The 16389-nt window shown below is 31.3% G+C and overlaps 1 protein-coding gene across 1 annotated transcript; it reads right to left on the bottom strand.

Annotated features, from left to right (window-relative positions):
• Window positions 1–8278: 8278 nt before the first annotated feature.
• LOC125212661 (membrane-associated kinase regulator) lies at window positions 8279–9639 on the bottom strand. The gene has a single exon (XM_048112890.2). It carries the CDS (start codon window positions 9080–9082, stop codon window positions 8432–8434), a length of 651 nt encoding a protein of 216 aa, XP_047968847.1. The 5' UTR covers window positions 9083–9639; the 3' UTR covers window positions 8279–8431.
• Between the last annotated feature and the right edge of the window lie 6750 nt (window positions 9640–16389).

The following is a 16389-nucleotide window of genomic DNA, read 5'->3' as shown; positions in this document are numbered from 1 at the left end:
TTATGGAGGATCTTACTGTGCGCGTCGCAACTAGTGTTGCGGATCGTGGATCAACTGCTCAACGGCTACTACGGCTACTAAACATGTTTCTTGTATGTTCTCTAAATTTAACCAATTTTAATTGAACTTTTAGGTTTTTAAGTTAAATTGGGGACTACTCGATTCTTCATCTATAGTTAGGAATTACGTATATATGTTTGTTATATGCACTTGTTTATTTGATTTAATAGCAGTATGCTATAAATTCATACAAACATTGACTGATTTCAATTTTTTCTCGGTTTAACCGTTTAAATATGCTAAGAGTTATGCATTAATGAATACATTGTGCATTAGTGATCTAATTGTTTGTTTACAATATTTAGTTAGTTTGAATAGGTAACTAAATCATTTAACGATCTAATTGAGTATGAGACTCAGTGAGAGCAAGTGTCAAGGATCATCTATAATGTTGTTGAGCATTGCAGCAAGCAAATTTGGCGCCTAGAGTAATATACATCAGCCAAAATTTTAGGCTTTCAATATTGAACCTTGAATGTGATGACCCTTGCTCTAGGCTTGCAATAACTGACAGTCTGACACATATGTTGTCGCGGGCCTAAAAAATGGTATTGTATTTTTGTTTAGCCTATTTGGGGGGTTCTAATATTCACTTACAAATCCTATTAGACCAAAACCCTGAATTTATGGATTACATATGTGCTGTTGTGTTGTGTCAAGAATGTCTAGTTATTGCTTCTAGATCTGGGGACATTTATGTTGCAGGTCTTGGCAGACGGAGGGAGTAATAGATATGCTCATTCAGGCGGCTTTCAAAGTTTTCAATTAGATTTCGTTGCTATTCAATTCCATTAGAAATATTCATGTTAACATAACATAGGCATATACTCCTTCCGTCCCACGATAAAAATTATATTTTGTCATTTTGGTCCGTCCCACAATAAGAGTCACATTTCACTTTTACCATAAATGGTAAGTAGATCTCACATTCTACTAACTCATTTCAGTCACATTTTATTATAAAGTGAACTATGCAAATGGTCTCTGAACTATACGTTCCGCACACAATCGATCCATAAACTTTAAAAATATCGTGGATAGTCCCTGAACTATGGTATAATCACATGCATGATACTTTTTCCCTATTGATCATCACAATTTTACATTAAAAATGCCCTCAAGGCATGATGGACAATTTTGGACTTTCATGTCTAAGTATTGGATATGATTTTATTTTTTCTCCCTCTCTCTTTGATATGATATTTTCTTATAGTTTGAGTACCTAAAATGATATTTTTTCATCTTACTTTTTGAATCACTTTATGTTATCCTCTTTCTCTTTCTTTCTCTAAAACTTTTAAGAAAGTAAAAAATCAAAATAAAAAATACTATGAAATTATTTAATATTAATTATAAAAATTAATATTGTAAATTTGTTTATTAAAATAACTTATAGCTAAATTTATTTTTAATTTTGATTGAGATTCAATTATATTTTAATATTAAAAATTAAAAATTTTGAATTAATAAAAAATTAAAAATTTTAATTTTTAGGGCTAATTAAAAATTTTAATTATTTTTTAATATTAAAAATTAAAAATTTTAATTTTTAATAATAAAAAACAACTAAATCACAATAAAAATAAATTTAGCTACAAATTATTTTGATATTAATTACTCCCTCCGTCCCACTTTAGGAGTCTCGGTTTATCATTTTTGGGTGTCCCACTTTAAGAGTCCTGGTTGAAATATTCCATAAATGGTATTAGACCTCACATTTCACTAACTCTTTTCCACTTACATTTTATTAAAAACGATTATAAAAAAGTAGGATCCGCATTCCACTATCTTTTGTCACCAATTTTCCCTTACATTTCTTAAAACTCATGCCGAACTCAACTGGGACTCCTAAAGTGGGACGAAGGGAGTATAATTTAATTTTTATAATTAATATATTTAAAAATTTCATAGTAATTTTTATTTTAAATTTTTTTTATTTTATACTCACTACGTCCCTAAAGAATACTTCTTCCGTCCCAATATATTAGCCCTTATTCCTTTTTGGGGTGTCCCAACATATTTGAGTCATTTCTATTTATGATAAAAATTTACTTACTACCAACTCCGCTTACACCACTAAACAACATCTCCTAAATTCCTGTGGCCAAAAGAAAGGGCTCTAATATCTTGGGATGGAGGGAGTATGTATTTTGGGCTTGACACGTGTTTTAATGTAAAATTGGTAAAGTAAGATAGAGGTAGAGAGAAAAAGTAATTAGAGTATTATTAGTGGAGAATGTGTCCCACCTTATTAGAGATAAAAGATTTTCCAAAATTAGAAAGTGCATATTCTTGTGGGACAAACTAAAAAGGAAAGAGTGCATATTCTTGTGGGACGGAGGGAGTAATAGTTTAAGAGAGAGAGAGGATTGGACATAAAGTGATTAAAAAAGTGAAGTGAAAATATCATTTTAGGTACTTAAATTATAAGAAAAAAATATCATATCCAATATTAGAGAGAGATAGAGAAAATATCATATTCAGTACCTAGATATGAAAGTCCAAAAATACCCTTCATCACTTGGGGGCATTTTTAGTGCAAAATTGTTTTGAATAGTGAAAAAATACTATGAATGTGATTACAACTTAGTTGAGGGACTATCCATGTTCAGGTACCGTTTGCTTGCGAAACGCATTGCTCATAAGTTCACTCTTTATTATAAAACTAATATAAAAAAGTGAATCTTATATTTCAGTTTCACTAAATTTTTTTGACCTGCTAATTTTTATATTTCTTAAAATCAATGCACGCACTAAATATAACTCCTATTACGAAGAAAGAGATTATTAACATAAAAGATTCCATATTTCCATGCATCATGCAAATATATAAAAAAATGCATATTTATAATAAAATTGTAATGCACAAAATTTGTGCTCCAATCATTGATATATTTGTAGAGAAACCGGACCCCCACACTTAGAGATTTTACGTTTGATGTTGACTAATCAATAAATGCTTCTACATTATTTAGATCGTACTCCAATTTAATTAAGCGACTATACACTATCACACTCATTTTTATATATTTCATCCATTTTATAAAAATATGTGTACTTTTAATCCAATTTATATTCATGTACGTTATAAAAATATGTGTACTTTTAATCCAATTTATATTCATGTACGTCAAGTTATTTGCAACTTAGTTATACGACCATTATAACATTAATAATAATGGAGTTCAACTACCCATTCTCTCAAACTTTACTAATTTTTTTAATTGTCATATCATATTATATCCTACTAGATGGAACTGAGGAAGTATGTGTAGATAATGCATACATAACCAACGAAATAGATTTTGTTGTCGTTGAACAGAAGATACGGAAAAGGAAGAAGAAAAAATGATATTCATATGCTTTGAATCATAACCGAATGGAAATAAAAGAGTAGAAAAAGTAGAAGGGGTGAGAGGGAGGCAAGAGTGTCCATAATAGTCGGAACGGCCACGCCACAAAAAACTTGTCCGTCTGATCATCACAATCATAAAAAAACTTGTCCGTCCAGTTATTGCAGTCACAAAATAAAATCACATTATTAATTAATGAACATAAAAAATGAGAACGGCAGCCACCGCAGCTCCCTCCAGACCGCTGCGGCGCAACAGAGCCATGCGGTGGCCTATCGTGGACACTCTAAGGGTGTGGCCGCGAAGGTAGAGGGTTGTGGCGATTGGCTATGGAGGAGAGACAAGATTGTATGCGCAAAAGGACAAATGAGGCATTCTTTTATCCGTTTTCCTATTTCTATTTTCCATTTTCCCACTCTTTTTAATTAGTAGAATTTTGTTTTTCTTTGGATCCCAATATATAGGGTCCACCAACTTTATTATAGATGAGTTGGCGTGAATTTTAGATATTAGGTGGAGGTGACGTGGTGGATGAAGGTTGTACTAGAGAATTTAATTTTTACTTTTTTTAAAAATCAAAATTGGGATTTCATTCATTATTGTAATTTGTAATGCTCTTCTCCGTATTCACAACTCCAGCGTCAACACACAAGTGTATTTTTCATTTTTTATGCTCAATTAAAATATTTAATAGTACAATTATATTTTAATTAATCTCCAATTTGATCTAACTAAATGATTCAATCAAAATTAAGAAACTTTTAATAATAAATTTTCACTTAATTAAGTAATAGTTCTATGTTTATAGAATAAATTATGGAATTAGATGGAGTTATAAATATATAAATATTTTAAATTAAATCAAAATTTATAAACTTATAAAGTTTGTTTGGCTTCTCTTATAATATGTGATATTAAGATGCATAAAATGCAATTGTTATTTTAAGTGTTAATTTATATATCTTATATATACCTAATATTTTTCTCATAAGCATGTATGACAAAAAAAAAAATTGTCTCTTCCCAACATTAAAAATACATATTAAGTGGTAACGTTGTCTCTTCTCATATAAATACTACTGTTGTTGCACATAATCGTTTTCTTATAATGAAATATAATGGACATATCAAAGTACATTAGACAATCAATCACGATCTATTCAATATTTATTTAAAAATATAAATAAGTAAAGTTGGGTTTGAAGCATATAGAAATTTATTTTAAAGTCAAAGCATAAATTTATCAAAAAGTAGAGTCAGATGAAAATATGAGTTAGATAAATTCATCATTCATGTATTGGTTAGACAAAAGTTGTTGTGAACTTGTGATTGTGAAGAAACGATATAGAAACTATTGGGCAAGATAAATGTCCAATACATATAATAGAGAGATAATGACTTCTTATACTAGTTTTAAATCTCTATAAATGAGTATCATATAAAAATGAGTGCATACATTTGAGAGAGAAACATTCTTATTTTCTTATGCTTTAGGAAATTTACTTAATCTGTAATGTTTTATATTTTTTCGAAAAAGATTGTCAATAATGATTTCTCGTTATTCCCATGATAACTTGAAATCTTTAACTTGTTGGGCGGAGAAAAAACGTTTTATCAACTGAGTTGTGCTTCGTCCTCGACTTCTTTTTGAACTATGGTCATTGTACGAAATGTATTTGAATAAACAATAAGTCTTATTTTTATAAAAAAAATTGAAGTTAATATATAATAGAAATATCTACAAAGAAATATAATAATATATGAAAAAATAGAGAATTCTAGAAAAGAGAATATGATGAAAATTTAGGAACAAATACATACGTAGTCTACATGTATATTGTAAATATTAGATGCTAAATTTTGAAAAGTTAGTTTATTTTTAGTTTTCAAATTCATGTAATGATAAAATGATGTTAAACTAGTATTCGAAAAATTAATTGAGTCGTGCATCGCATGAGGATGGATACTAGTTTATGTAAAGCTGTGGTGTTTTACCTTTAACCATAACATAACTACACAATAAATTAAAACAACCCCATGAACTGAAATATACAAAAAAATCCAACAAGATATATTATTGTAGTCATATGAAAATATTGAATCCAAATAATAATGATAGAACAACACTAGGTTGGCCCTCAGTACAATGCAACAAGATGGATCACATGGTCCAATAGTAAAGTGGAGTAGAAAGGCCAGGTCCATGGACCACATCAAAATTAATCACAAAAGGTGTGATATATTATGAAGTGTGTACGAAAAATTATTAGCGATGCTATTATTGCAAACATAATTACTCCATATGTAAACATAATTTGTTATTATCAAAATTAAACATGGAAATAAATAAAACTTCGTTAATATTGTATAACGGCACGGCCGTCTTCAATTGAGGTCTATAAGCATGCAAATTAAGGTCTCTTTAATTGTCATAATTAATTATTATATTAATAATTTTTTAATTTATGCTTAAATTGTGAAATTATTTTAATTTGAAGAGTGGGCTATGAATAACTATCACATAATTATCCATCTACTCTAATTTAGTCGTGAGATTCAATCTCATGTATCAAACACAATACAAATTTAATTTCAAGATATAATTTTGTAAATCGAATAGCCCTTAATATGTATAATTTAGGAGTACTATTTTGGTATTTGATTTATTAATATGTATTTATATTTTATTTTAATACTCCCTCCATCCCTTATAATTTGTCACTATTTGACTCGGCACAGATTTTAAGAAATGTACTCCAATAGAAAGTGGGTTGAAAAAATTTGTGGCATGTGAGTCCTACTTTTATATACTCTTTAAGGTAGTTGGAGCATTTCTTATGGTATGGAATTTAAGAAACTGATTTGTTAAATGTTAAAGTTGGGAGAGTAAGTAAGAAAAGAGAATAATGTAAGAGATATGAAAGAAAGTAAATTAAGAGAGAGAATAAATTTTTACCAAAAACGAAAATAACTCAATTATATTGGGACAAACAAAAAAGGAATACGACTCAACTACACTGGGGCGAAAGCAGTATTAGTTTTACACTCCCTCCGTCCCATAAAAGATGTCTCACTTTCCTTTTTAATTTGTCCAATTAAAAATGTCACATTTTTGTTTTTAGAAAAAATTCTCTCTCACAATAAAACCTCGTGTCGTGCCACAAGTGTGATATCTTTTGTGCGAGGAGTGAGTGATAAAATGTGAGTAAGAATGATTTAGTGAAATATAAAGACCAGAAAAAAAAACAATAATGATAAAATACGAAAATGAAAATAAGTGACAAATTTTCAAGGACCGTGACAATTAACTAAGATGAAAAGCCGAGGAAAACCATTTAATTTGTAAAAAGATTATCAATTAAGATGTCAAAGTCTGATATCGAAGAGTGGTATTTTAAGCAACAAGTCAAGAATCATATCAGTCGACTCAATTCTGAAACATGACCATTTTTCGGTGTATCAAAAGATGTGGTGCAAACCATTCTTGATTTAGGTGTTTTGAGGGAAAAATTTTAGCAACACGTAACCACACAATGTCAATTACTGGAATATAGATAAACCGCAGCAACCAAAAGTTTTTCTCGAAACAATAAAACCCTCTTTTCTTCGTGTTTTCATTTTCAAATTTCTCACTTTTACGTGAGGTTTGCAACAATATAGGTCTCCATGCTGCAAATTGATCAGAGTAAACATATTTTGAGTTAAAATAAACTTAGTCTCTTAATTAATTGGCTCAATGACTTAATCACTATAGACATCTCAACACTAAACTTCATGTTGAGGTATATCTTTCTATATTAATTTGATTTAGATAAATAGGCTTCGACTTCATCATTGTGAGAAGAACAAAATTTATCGAATCTACTCTCCAATTCTCACGCTGCTAAACCACTTCTTTCTGCATTTGTTGAAATTACTCGAAACTTTCTCTATCCTACATTCATTGTTTCGGTTTATAAGACTATGTTATATTATTTTATGATTGTTTCATGTACATTAAATACTCTCTTAGTCCCATGTAAAGTGAGGTAGGAACATTTCTTTTTAGTATTTGATGGAGAAGATGATATGTAGTATTTCAAGTGGTTGTTAATTTAATGTTTTTGCTTCTATTTAAAATCCTGAAAATAGACTTTTCGACTTTGCTTGAAAAAATATTTTGCTTCAATGATAAGACGCAGAGAGGGCAAAATAGACTTTTCGAATTCCATTGGGGGAACATTGGCCCACGCAAAAGAAAATATGACAAACCGTTAAAGAAACCTTCAAAATTATGTTGCATTATCGACAAAAGCTTCTAGATGCAAAGAGTCATTATGATTTCATAATGTGATTAAGTTTCTATAAATGGACTAGTTTGTGACACCCCACATCTCCTAAACGCACTTTTTTCTTGTACCAAATTAATAAAGTTGAATTAACTTTTCTCTCACTCTTTCCACCACATAAACCCTTTCTAGATTATGAATGATCACAAAATCTCAATTGCTATCCAAATCCAGATTCTGCACGACTGAGTTAATAACCAATTAAAGATTGCAATTATATAAACCACTGTTAGAGTATGAACTATAATAATTAATTGATCACGTATTTAAATATATATAAATGTATAATGTTGAACATATAGTAAAATATGCAGAGAATGTATCTGACAGAATCAGGAGAAAGCAAAAGCAAACAATATAGAACAAGATTTAGAAGACAAGAATGTGCAAACAACTTACTCCATATTATAGTAAAAAAATAGAATAAAATTAATTAAAGAGGAGAGAAGAAAATGACAACTCTAAAAACTCGTTACCTGTAATTCGGCATCGATTTCTTTAAAGCTGTTTAATTTATGATGTATAAAGCCGGCACAATTATTGATTTTCACCTTTTTTTTTCAATTTCAATTTCACACTCGCATGCATTAATTACAATCTTAATTTTAATTAATCACCGTCTAATACAATAAGAAAATGACGGAAGAAGAAACGAAATTAACAGGAATTGATTAAATTATTAAAAATCAATTAATACTTCTTCCTGATCCGATCCTTGCCGCCGCCGGAAAATATGGAGCCGAGGCCGAAGATAGTCGCCGGAGGAACGTTCAGCACCGGACTGAATTTATGAGAGAATTGGCCGTTCTTCTTCAACGGCGGCTTCGAGGAATAGCCAGACATCGGCTGCTGCTTCTGCGATGAATTGCTTTTCAGCAGATTCTGCTTCGAAATCGACGATCGCTTGCCGCTGGCGGTGGATCCGGTGGAATTGCTCCTCGAGAGGAGCGGCAGCGGGCAGAGCGTCCGGCCGTAGCCGCTGCCGCAGTTGAGGCTGGAGCTGCGCTTGAATCGCCAGAACGACTTCTGCTTCTCTTCCGATTTGAGCGGCGGCGGCGGAGGAGGGGGGAGAGGAGCCGGCGGCGGCGGCGGAGCGAGGCGTTTTTTGATTTGGATGGGGAGGATTTTGCCGTCGAAGAAGAGCTCGTCGGCGGAGGAGGATTCGTGGTCGAAGCTCTCGCGGAAGACGCAGAAGTCGAAATCGATGGAGGAGGAGGAGGCGGCGGAGCGAATGTACTGCTCGATGGGAACGACGTCGGATTGGGTGAGATCGTGGGAGAATGAGATGCGTGGGCTGATGCCGCTCGCGCTTGGGCTATCCGGGAAGACTTCAATCGCCATTTTCTTTTTTTCTAAATAAATTCGGATATCAAAATCAAAATATATGAGAAATGATATACTTAGCGGTTGGGTTTATTGAAAGTGAAATAAAAAGCATTAAACGCCTCAAAAAACGGTCAAAATACAGGAAATTTGAACATGGATAGAATTAAGTCCAACTGGACTGCTTGCATGGAAGTTTGATTGTTTCTTTGACTATTATATGTAACATAGTCAATGAAGTGAAGTCGAATTTCAAAATAAGTTACAAGACTTCTTCAAAGATGGAATGAGTTATATAAAATATGGAGTGAGAGAGGGTGGCTTTTGGTGAAAAGCAAATTGATGTTTACAATAAGATGCATTGTATAATTTGAGAGGGGATGATGATATATAAAGCAAAAGAGATTTAGAAAGGGACGTGTGATGGTTCGTCCATAGACATCTGAACTCTACATTAGTATGATATTTGTCTGCTCTGAGCCAAGCCCTTGCAATCAAGAATGGATTGCACTTATATATTGCTCGCACATTTTCTAATTCTTGAACTCAGGACTTAGAGTTGTTTTAAGTTGGGTTTATAAATGGAAGTGTGGCAAATACGACATAAAATACAGTATACCAGAAGAGTTGATAGGTGGGGAGGTTTGGGGTGGGGTCTTAAGCAATGTGAAAGGGAAGACATGTTTTTGAAATGGGGCATATGCATAATACACACACCACTGAAACATAAATCAAAACACAAATATGTGACAGCATTTGGCACATATATATCTGTCAAGATGCCCACTTCCATAATCTAATAAACTTTATATACATCTAATAATACTTGGGTTGGGTGCTTTAGTCGGTTGCCACTCACAAAAATACGAAACCCATCAGTCTCAATTCTAATCTATGTATCTCACTTTATTTTATCCCTAGTTAATGTCCTTATATATTCAGGAAATCATCCATTATCCACAAATCTCACAGAAATTGATTCTGTCTCAGATCCCAACTTTAAGGTAGGAGTCATTGACAAAATTTAATTTTGTTATGTCCCAATAAGTACAAGACAATGTATGAAGTAAGTCTGTTTCAACTTCAAAATACAAGACATTATAAATTGAATTGGCTTAATTGTGCCAAATTAATAATATACTACTACTATTTATACATGAATTTTGATTTTATTGTATAAAGTTTTATAAATTGCTTAATCACGAGATTTGATTTTAATTATTTGAACTTAATTACAAAATGAAATATATAACCACACAATGGATAATTTACTGGGAAATATTCAAGGTAATCAATATAGGAATGAATCATTTAAAAGATGAAAAAAAGAGTTTCGAATCGAAAGCAAAGGTCAACATGAAGAGTAAAAATGAAGAATTTAACATTTAAGCTACGTGGAGTGTAATTCAACTCATGCCTAACGAGGAAATTATTACTATTAGCCACAAAGAATAGGCAAGTAAAGTGAGAAGTGTGTAGAGATAGGAAAAAATCTCGAAGAGGGAAAATCAATTGGCAAAGGCCAAACTGAGCTATATATCTATATATCTTAATTGACAAGTATTAATTCATGCATGAGGGCCATATATATATAGTCACTGAGAGTGATATCACCATCAACAATATAACTCAACATTGAAATATGCAAAATAATACAATTGTCTACTCACTATCGAGGAAAATTACTAATTAATTGCGTGATTTTGAAGGATGCATTAAATTAATTAAGCATCAAGTAAAATCACCATGATCAAGTTAATTTTGGGGACAAAAGGATCTATGATTATTGATTTATTAGCTTATCTTAGTTAGAATTTTTCCATGAATATTTTTTTGATCGAACAACACGTGCCTCGTAATTTAGTGCGATTTATCTCCCTTTATAGAAACGAAAACCCCAAAATCAATACCCCTAAATCAATCATTTTATTACTTGTTATGGTGTAATAATATCATCCCCAATGATATATCACAAATCGCGCTTTAACTATTGTACTACATTAACTTTTCATACCTTACCACAAACATAAATCAACAATTGATCCACGAAACATAGCTTACCTTATCTATTCACGATCCCACCACATAAATTTTAAATTCATCTTATTTTATATTAATATCTACTTTCCTTCTTATCTACTTAAATTGCAACCTTTGAAAATTAAATTTATTAAAAATAAATAATCAATATACAAAGTTACATAATCAAAATAAATTAATAAAATCATAGTAGATCAAATAAATCATAATAGATGTCCAAGTGTATCGAAAAAGTTGTAGTGCTTTTGTTTTAAGACATCAGTCATCTTCGACGTGTCTTTGAACAATGCTTTGTAGTTCATATTGATCATCATTGTGCAACCCACCATTCAATTTTTTCGATCACTTCAAAAAAATTATTTGAACCTATATATGATTCCATTGATCGATGCCATTCTGTATATCGCCGAATAACTTCAAGTGGTCAGTTCTTCGTATTTGAAAGACTTGTTATGATTTTTATATTGCAACAAAAGTTAAAATGGAAAAAAAAATTATAATTAAAAATAAAAGTGGTCAACAAGCAACACTAATCGACACGCCTCGCTTGCGCTAGGCATGTGCCGATCTGATTCGCCGAGAGGCAAGGGCAAAATTGCACACGCGCGAACGAACTATGCACCTGTCTACATGTCCCGTAGCACCCCGTACAGCGTACACAGTACATGTACACCTAGTCTTAACCTCCAAGAACAAGTTATGGGTGCTCTTAACAAGCTATAGAAATTGAGGGAACACCGCATACCTACATTCACCTCAAGCTCTAAGCCCTTTATGATAGTAGTATTAATTTAATTTGAAGGCACCATGATTTTTGAGGTGACCAAAAGAATAAGGGTCCATGAAATTTGAGGATATCAATAATTCTACATATATTGAACCTTTTCTTTTCCCCTTCTTTTTGGGGTTCCCATTTTAGATGTCCACATGCCCATGTGAGCAAACACTTAAAAGAGTGACTAATAACATCAATATTGTTACATCTTCCACTTCAATGTCCCCATCTCCTTTCCTCTTATCTCTATCTTCTTATTTACAAATTTTTATATTCACTTACTGATTTAATAATTTATTATCTGTACACGTTAATTTGCGTATGATTTGCTTCTCATATATATTACCAGGTAATTTATTGCATTTGTGCGTAGAAAATGAATTAATTCAAGCGCACAATTGTTGATTGTTTCTCACATGCATCATGCTCCAAATGTAATAAAATATTAAAGTAGAAACTATTAAAAATCATCCAGTTAAAGTAATGATTTTACATGTCTATTTTTACGATTAAAAAACTATAATAGGTAAGTTTCCAATTAAACGTAGTAATAGTATACCCAAAAGTTCTTAGCTTTTTAAAATCGCAAGTCTATTTTTACCATTAATTTCAGCTATAGTAGGCACGTAACCAATTAAACGTGGTACCAATATACCCAAAAGTGCTTACCTTTTAAAAATGGCAAGAGAATCGGCTATATACGCTGAATGTGCGCGTAATAGCAAGAAAATAAAATAAAATAAACTAACCACACCTAAAATTATAAGCGATAGACTATACGTATATATTATGATTAACATAGTGAAAATCAACGGAATTTCAGCTCTGCATATTAAAATCTCAATCCATGACACTAATATACCAACTCAAATTTAATTGACATACTAATGTTATGTCTAACATTTAAATATAAAATATAGATGTCAATATAAAGACATTTAAATACAAAGACTTTTATGCTGGGCCGCTGGCTATTTAATACTATCGTATTAACATTTTTAACGTGCAGAGTTAATAAATTAGCAGAGTCACTTTTTTAAGTTAGTTATCAATTTATCATATCACTGCAATAAATATATACTACTATAGTTATCAATATCATTAATAATGTATACCATTCGACAACCACAATAGCCTAGTTAGTTGGTTTTTGTTCTTATAAAATCACGAGTTAATGATACTAGTATCACACCCGTGCTATGCACGGTCCATTCATTTTCTTTAAAATATGAAATATTTATTTGAAATAAAAAAAATATTACTCATTATATAGGTCTAAAATTGTAAATATATTATAAACGTATCCAATAAAACATTTGATAAAAGTAGTAAATTTTATTAGTGTATAAACATTACTTATTAGTTTATGATTCTAAATTCTAGCTGTGTCATTTTATTTTATTTATTTTTATAATTTTATTAAATATAGATCAGTCTGTTTACACAAAAACCTATAAGTTATCATTTAATATTTTACTTTTATTGATATTAAGCATGCAAAATTTCTATTTTTCATTATTGTTACAAAATTTAAGTCTTCCATACATAATTGCTTAAGATGATTGGAATGGCATTAAAGATCAAAATAAAAAGTATAATATAATTCAATAATAGTTCTAACGCCACCAAATTATTTCTCACCGACTTTGTTTAAAATGGTCTTAGATGTACAATTTTTTTGAGTTAATAATTTCATTTTCATATACATAAAATTTTTTAAATAAATAAGTATATCTTGCTATGAGAAATAGTAAGTTTATAATATTGTAAGTAAGGTTGGAGAAAAATACCGAAAAAATGATATATCGCTCGTATCGTATTGAAAAATATTGATAAATTATTGAATTTTTGGTATATCGTGATTTTCGATACGATACGGTATCGTATCATAAGTTTTCGATACGATAACGATATGAATTTCCTTATATCGTGATATATCATTTTATATCGAATATACGATATATACCGATATTTTCGATATATCGAATGTACGATTTATATCATATATATCGAACCATATTGAAATTCAATACACATTGATGTTAAAATTATAAATATATATAAATCCATTTAATTCATTCATATATTTAGAATATATATATATATATATATATAGAGAGAGAGAGAGAGAGAGAGTTATGATCAATGTCGAACCCTTCTTAAAGACCGAACTAGAGACCAAATTAGGACCCTCCATCTTCTTAATCTTGTGGTTAGAATTAATTTACCATTATTTTATTATGTTATCCCTAAAAAACTTGTTGAAGGGTATTTTGGGAAATCATTTATTCACAAACATAAAATACTAAAATACGTGTTTCCTCAATTTTTCAATCGCCGATCTCTTATTCAATCTTCATCGATCTCCTTCTCGCAATCTCCTTCATCTTCATCGATCTCCTTCTCGCAATCACCTTCATCTTCATCAATCTCCTTCTCGGCAATCACCTTCAATCTTCATTGATCTCCATTGCATGACAATTGCGTTGCCTCAATTCACGATCGCCGGACAATGGCCTCAATCGCGATCTGCCCCAGTTTTTTGCAATCTTCTAAATCTCATCCATGGAGAATTCCACGTGAAATGCATCAGCATCTCGATGTAGTAGGAACAACACCAACAAATTCTGCGGTGGATGTGGAACTTCGATCTCGTTCCAACGCCGGAGGATTTGTCTCCGCCGGTGAAGTAGTACTACAACAACGACATCAACGGTGGGATTTGGTGAATTCCGTTAGAATTTTTCTATCTCTCTCTCTCTGAAATGCTAGGGCTTTTGTTTGAAGTCCTGATATAGTTTTTTCAATTCTGAATTCTAGTCAAATTGGATGTTATTTTGATACTGGTAAGTTTTTAGCCTGAATTCTGAAATCCTAGCCAATTCTAGCCAATTCCGAATTTTGAATCCTTGTCATTATAGCCAATTCTGAATTTGATATATGTTTTTAATATTGATGAAAAATCTCTTGTTGGTGGATATTTTTTCGATTTTTTCATGTTTGTTGTATAAACAAATCTATAATGAAGTAACAGTTTGGCTGAATGAAGTAATCCGCATGTTGAATGAAGTAACGTGAACTTAACTGTGTTTTATGCATAAGTTTGTGTATAGATTTAGTTAATACGAACCAAATATCTAGTTGAATGAATTAATAACATGTTCAATGAACAAATGCCGGTTAATATGAAATGATAATATAAAGTGTATTGTATGCATAAGTACGTAATCGGTTGTACTTATGATGAACTAAATTACCTTTTTAAATGAAGTGAATGAACTTAAATTCTGTTTGAATGATGATTTTTGTTGTTATTGTGGTGGTGGATGAGGCTAACATGAATGATTTGCAAGCATGAATGATGATTTGTTCAGCTTACTGAAGGCAATATTGATCAAATACGTACATTAAAATATATTATTGCTGAATGGAAAAAGAAGTACTTTGTGAGGGGGCTGTCTTGTCCGTAAATGACGAGAGAAAGACGATTTAAAATTTCTATGGCTTGAAAGATGATTTAGAATTTCTATGGTTCGCAAGCCCTAGTGAAATAAAAGTCTAAATTACTTTATTCAACTAGACTATTACTTCATTCAGTTATATTATTTCTTCATTCACCTAGATTATTACTACTTCATTCAGTTACATTATTTACTTCATTCAACAAGTATACCACTTCATCACAATAGGATTTTACTTCATTAACTTCAATTAGGTCAGTTACATTATTTACTTCATTCAACAAGTATACCACTTCATCACAATAGGATTTTACTTCATTGAACTTCAATTAGGTTATTACTTCAGTCCATTACCTTATTGATTGTTTGTGATAATTTGTAGAAACCGCATCGGATTTTAATTACTCTATACTGCTTCTGGCTGCGATCTGGCCGAATTTGGGGATGGTGTTGTTGATTTGTTGTTTTATTGTGTTTATGTGTTTGTTTGTGGATAATGAGCTCCGTGTGTACTTCAATTTGCAGATCTAGCAAGTTCATGCATGAGTTATGCATTTTTTTTAAAAAATAAGAGCGTTTTTCACTGAATTTGGAAAATCTTTTTTTTATAAAGAGCTTAACCTTTCTGCAACCAACTTGACTTATTAAAGGCATCATCTTCTTCTTTTTTTTACTGATACAACAGCTATGTATATTGCACTTGGAACACGGACACACACACACAAGCATGATGCATACAAAATCGAGTTGCTGGATATTTAATTAGCACTTGAGTCATTGTTGTTCATTTTTAGTGGATGTCACGAGATTTTGTTGATTGTGAGTTGAGTGTATGTTTCTCTGTTCCTGAATTTGTCTTGAAGTATATGTATATATCTCTTTCACGTGGACCTGTGCACCAAGATCCAGTCAAATTTGTTGACGCACATCATGATTGACCGCTAATTGTTGACTTTAAATGGATTGTAGAGATTGGGGAGGATGGTAGATAACATGGTGATGCACTTACTGTTCAACATAGGGGAGATGGTGAATAAAGAGATGCAAAA

This window comes from Salvia hispanica, chromosome 3, assembly GCF_029641045.1.
Source record: "Salvia hispanica isolate PSC_SH4W2 chromosome 3, Shi_PSC_v1, whole genome shotgun sequence".
In the NCBI taxonomy this organism is placed as follows: domain Eukaryota; kingdom Viridiplantae; phylum Streptophyta; class Magnoliopsida; order Lamiales; family Lamiaceae; genus Salvia; species Salvia hispanica.
Note: the sequence above shows the minus strand (reverse complement) of the source record. Positions and strands in the feature narration are given on the sequence as shown.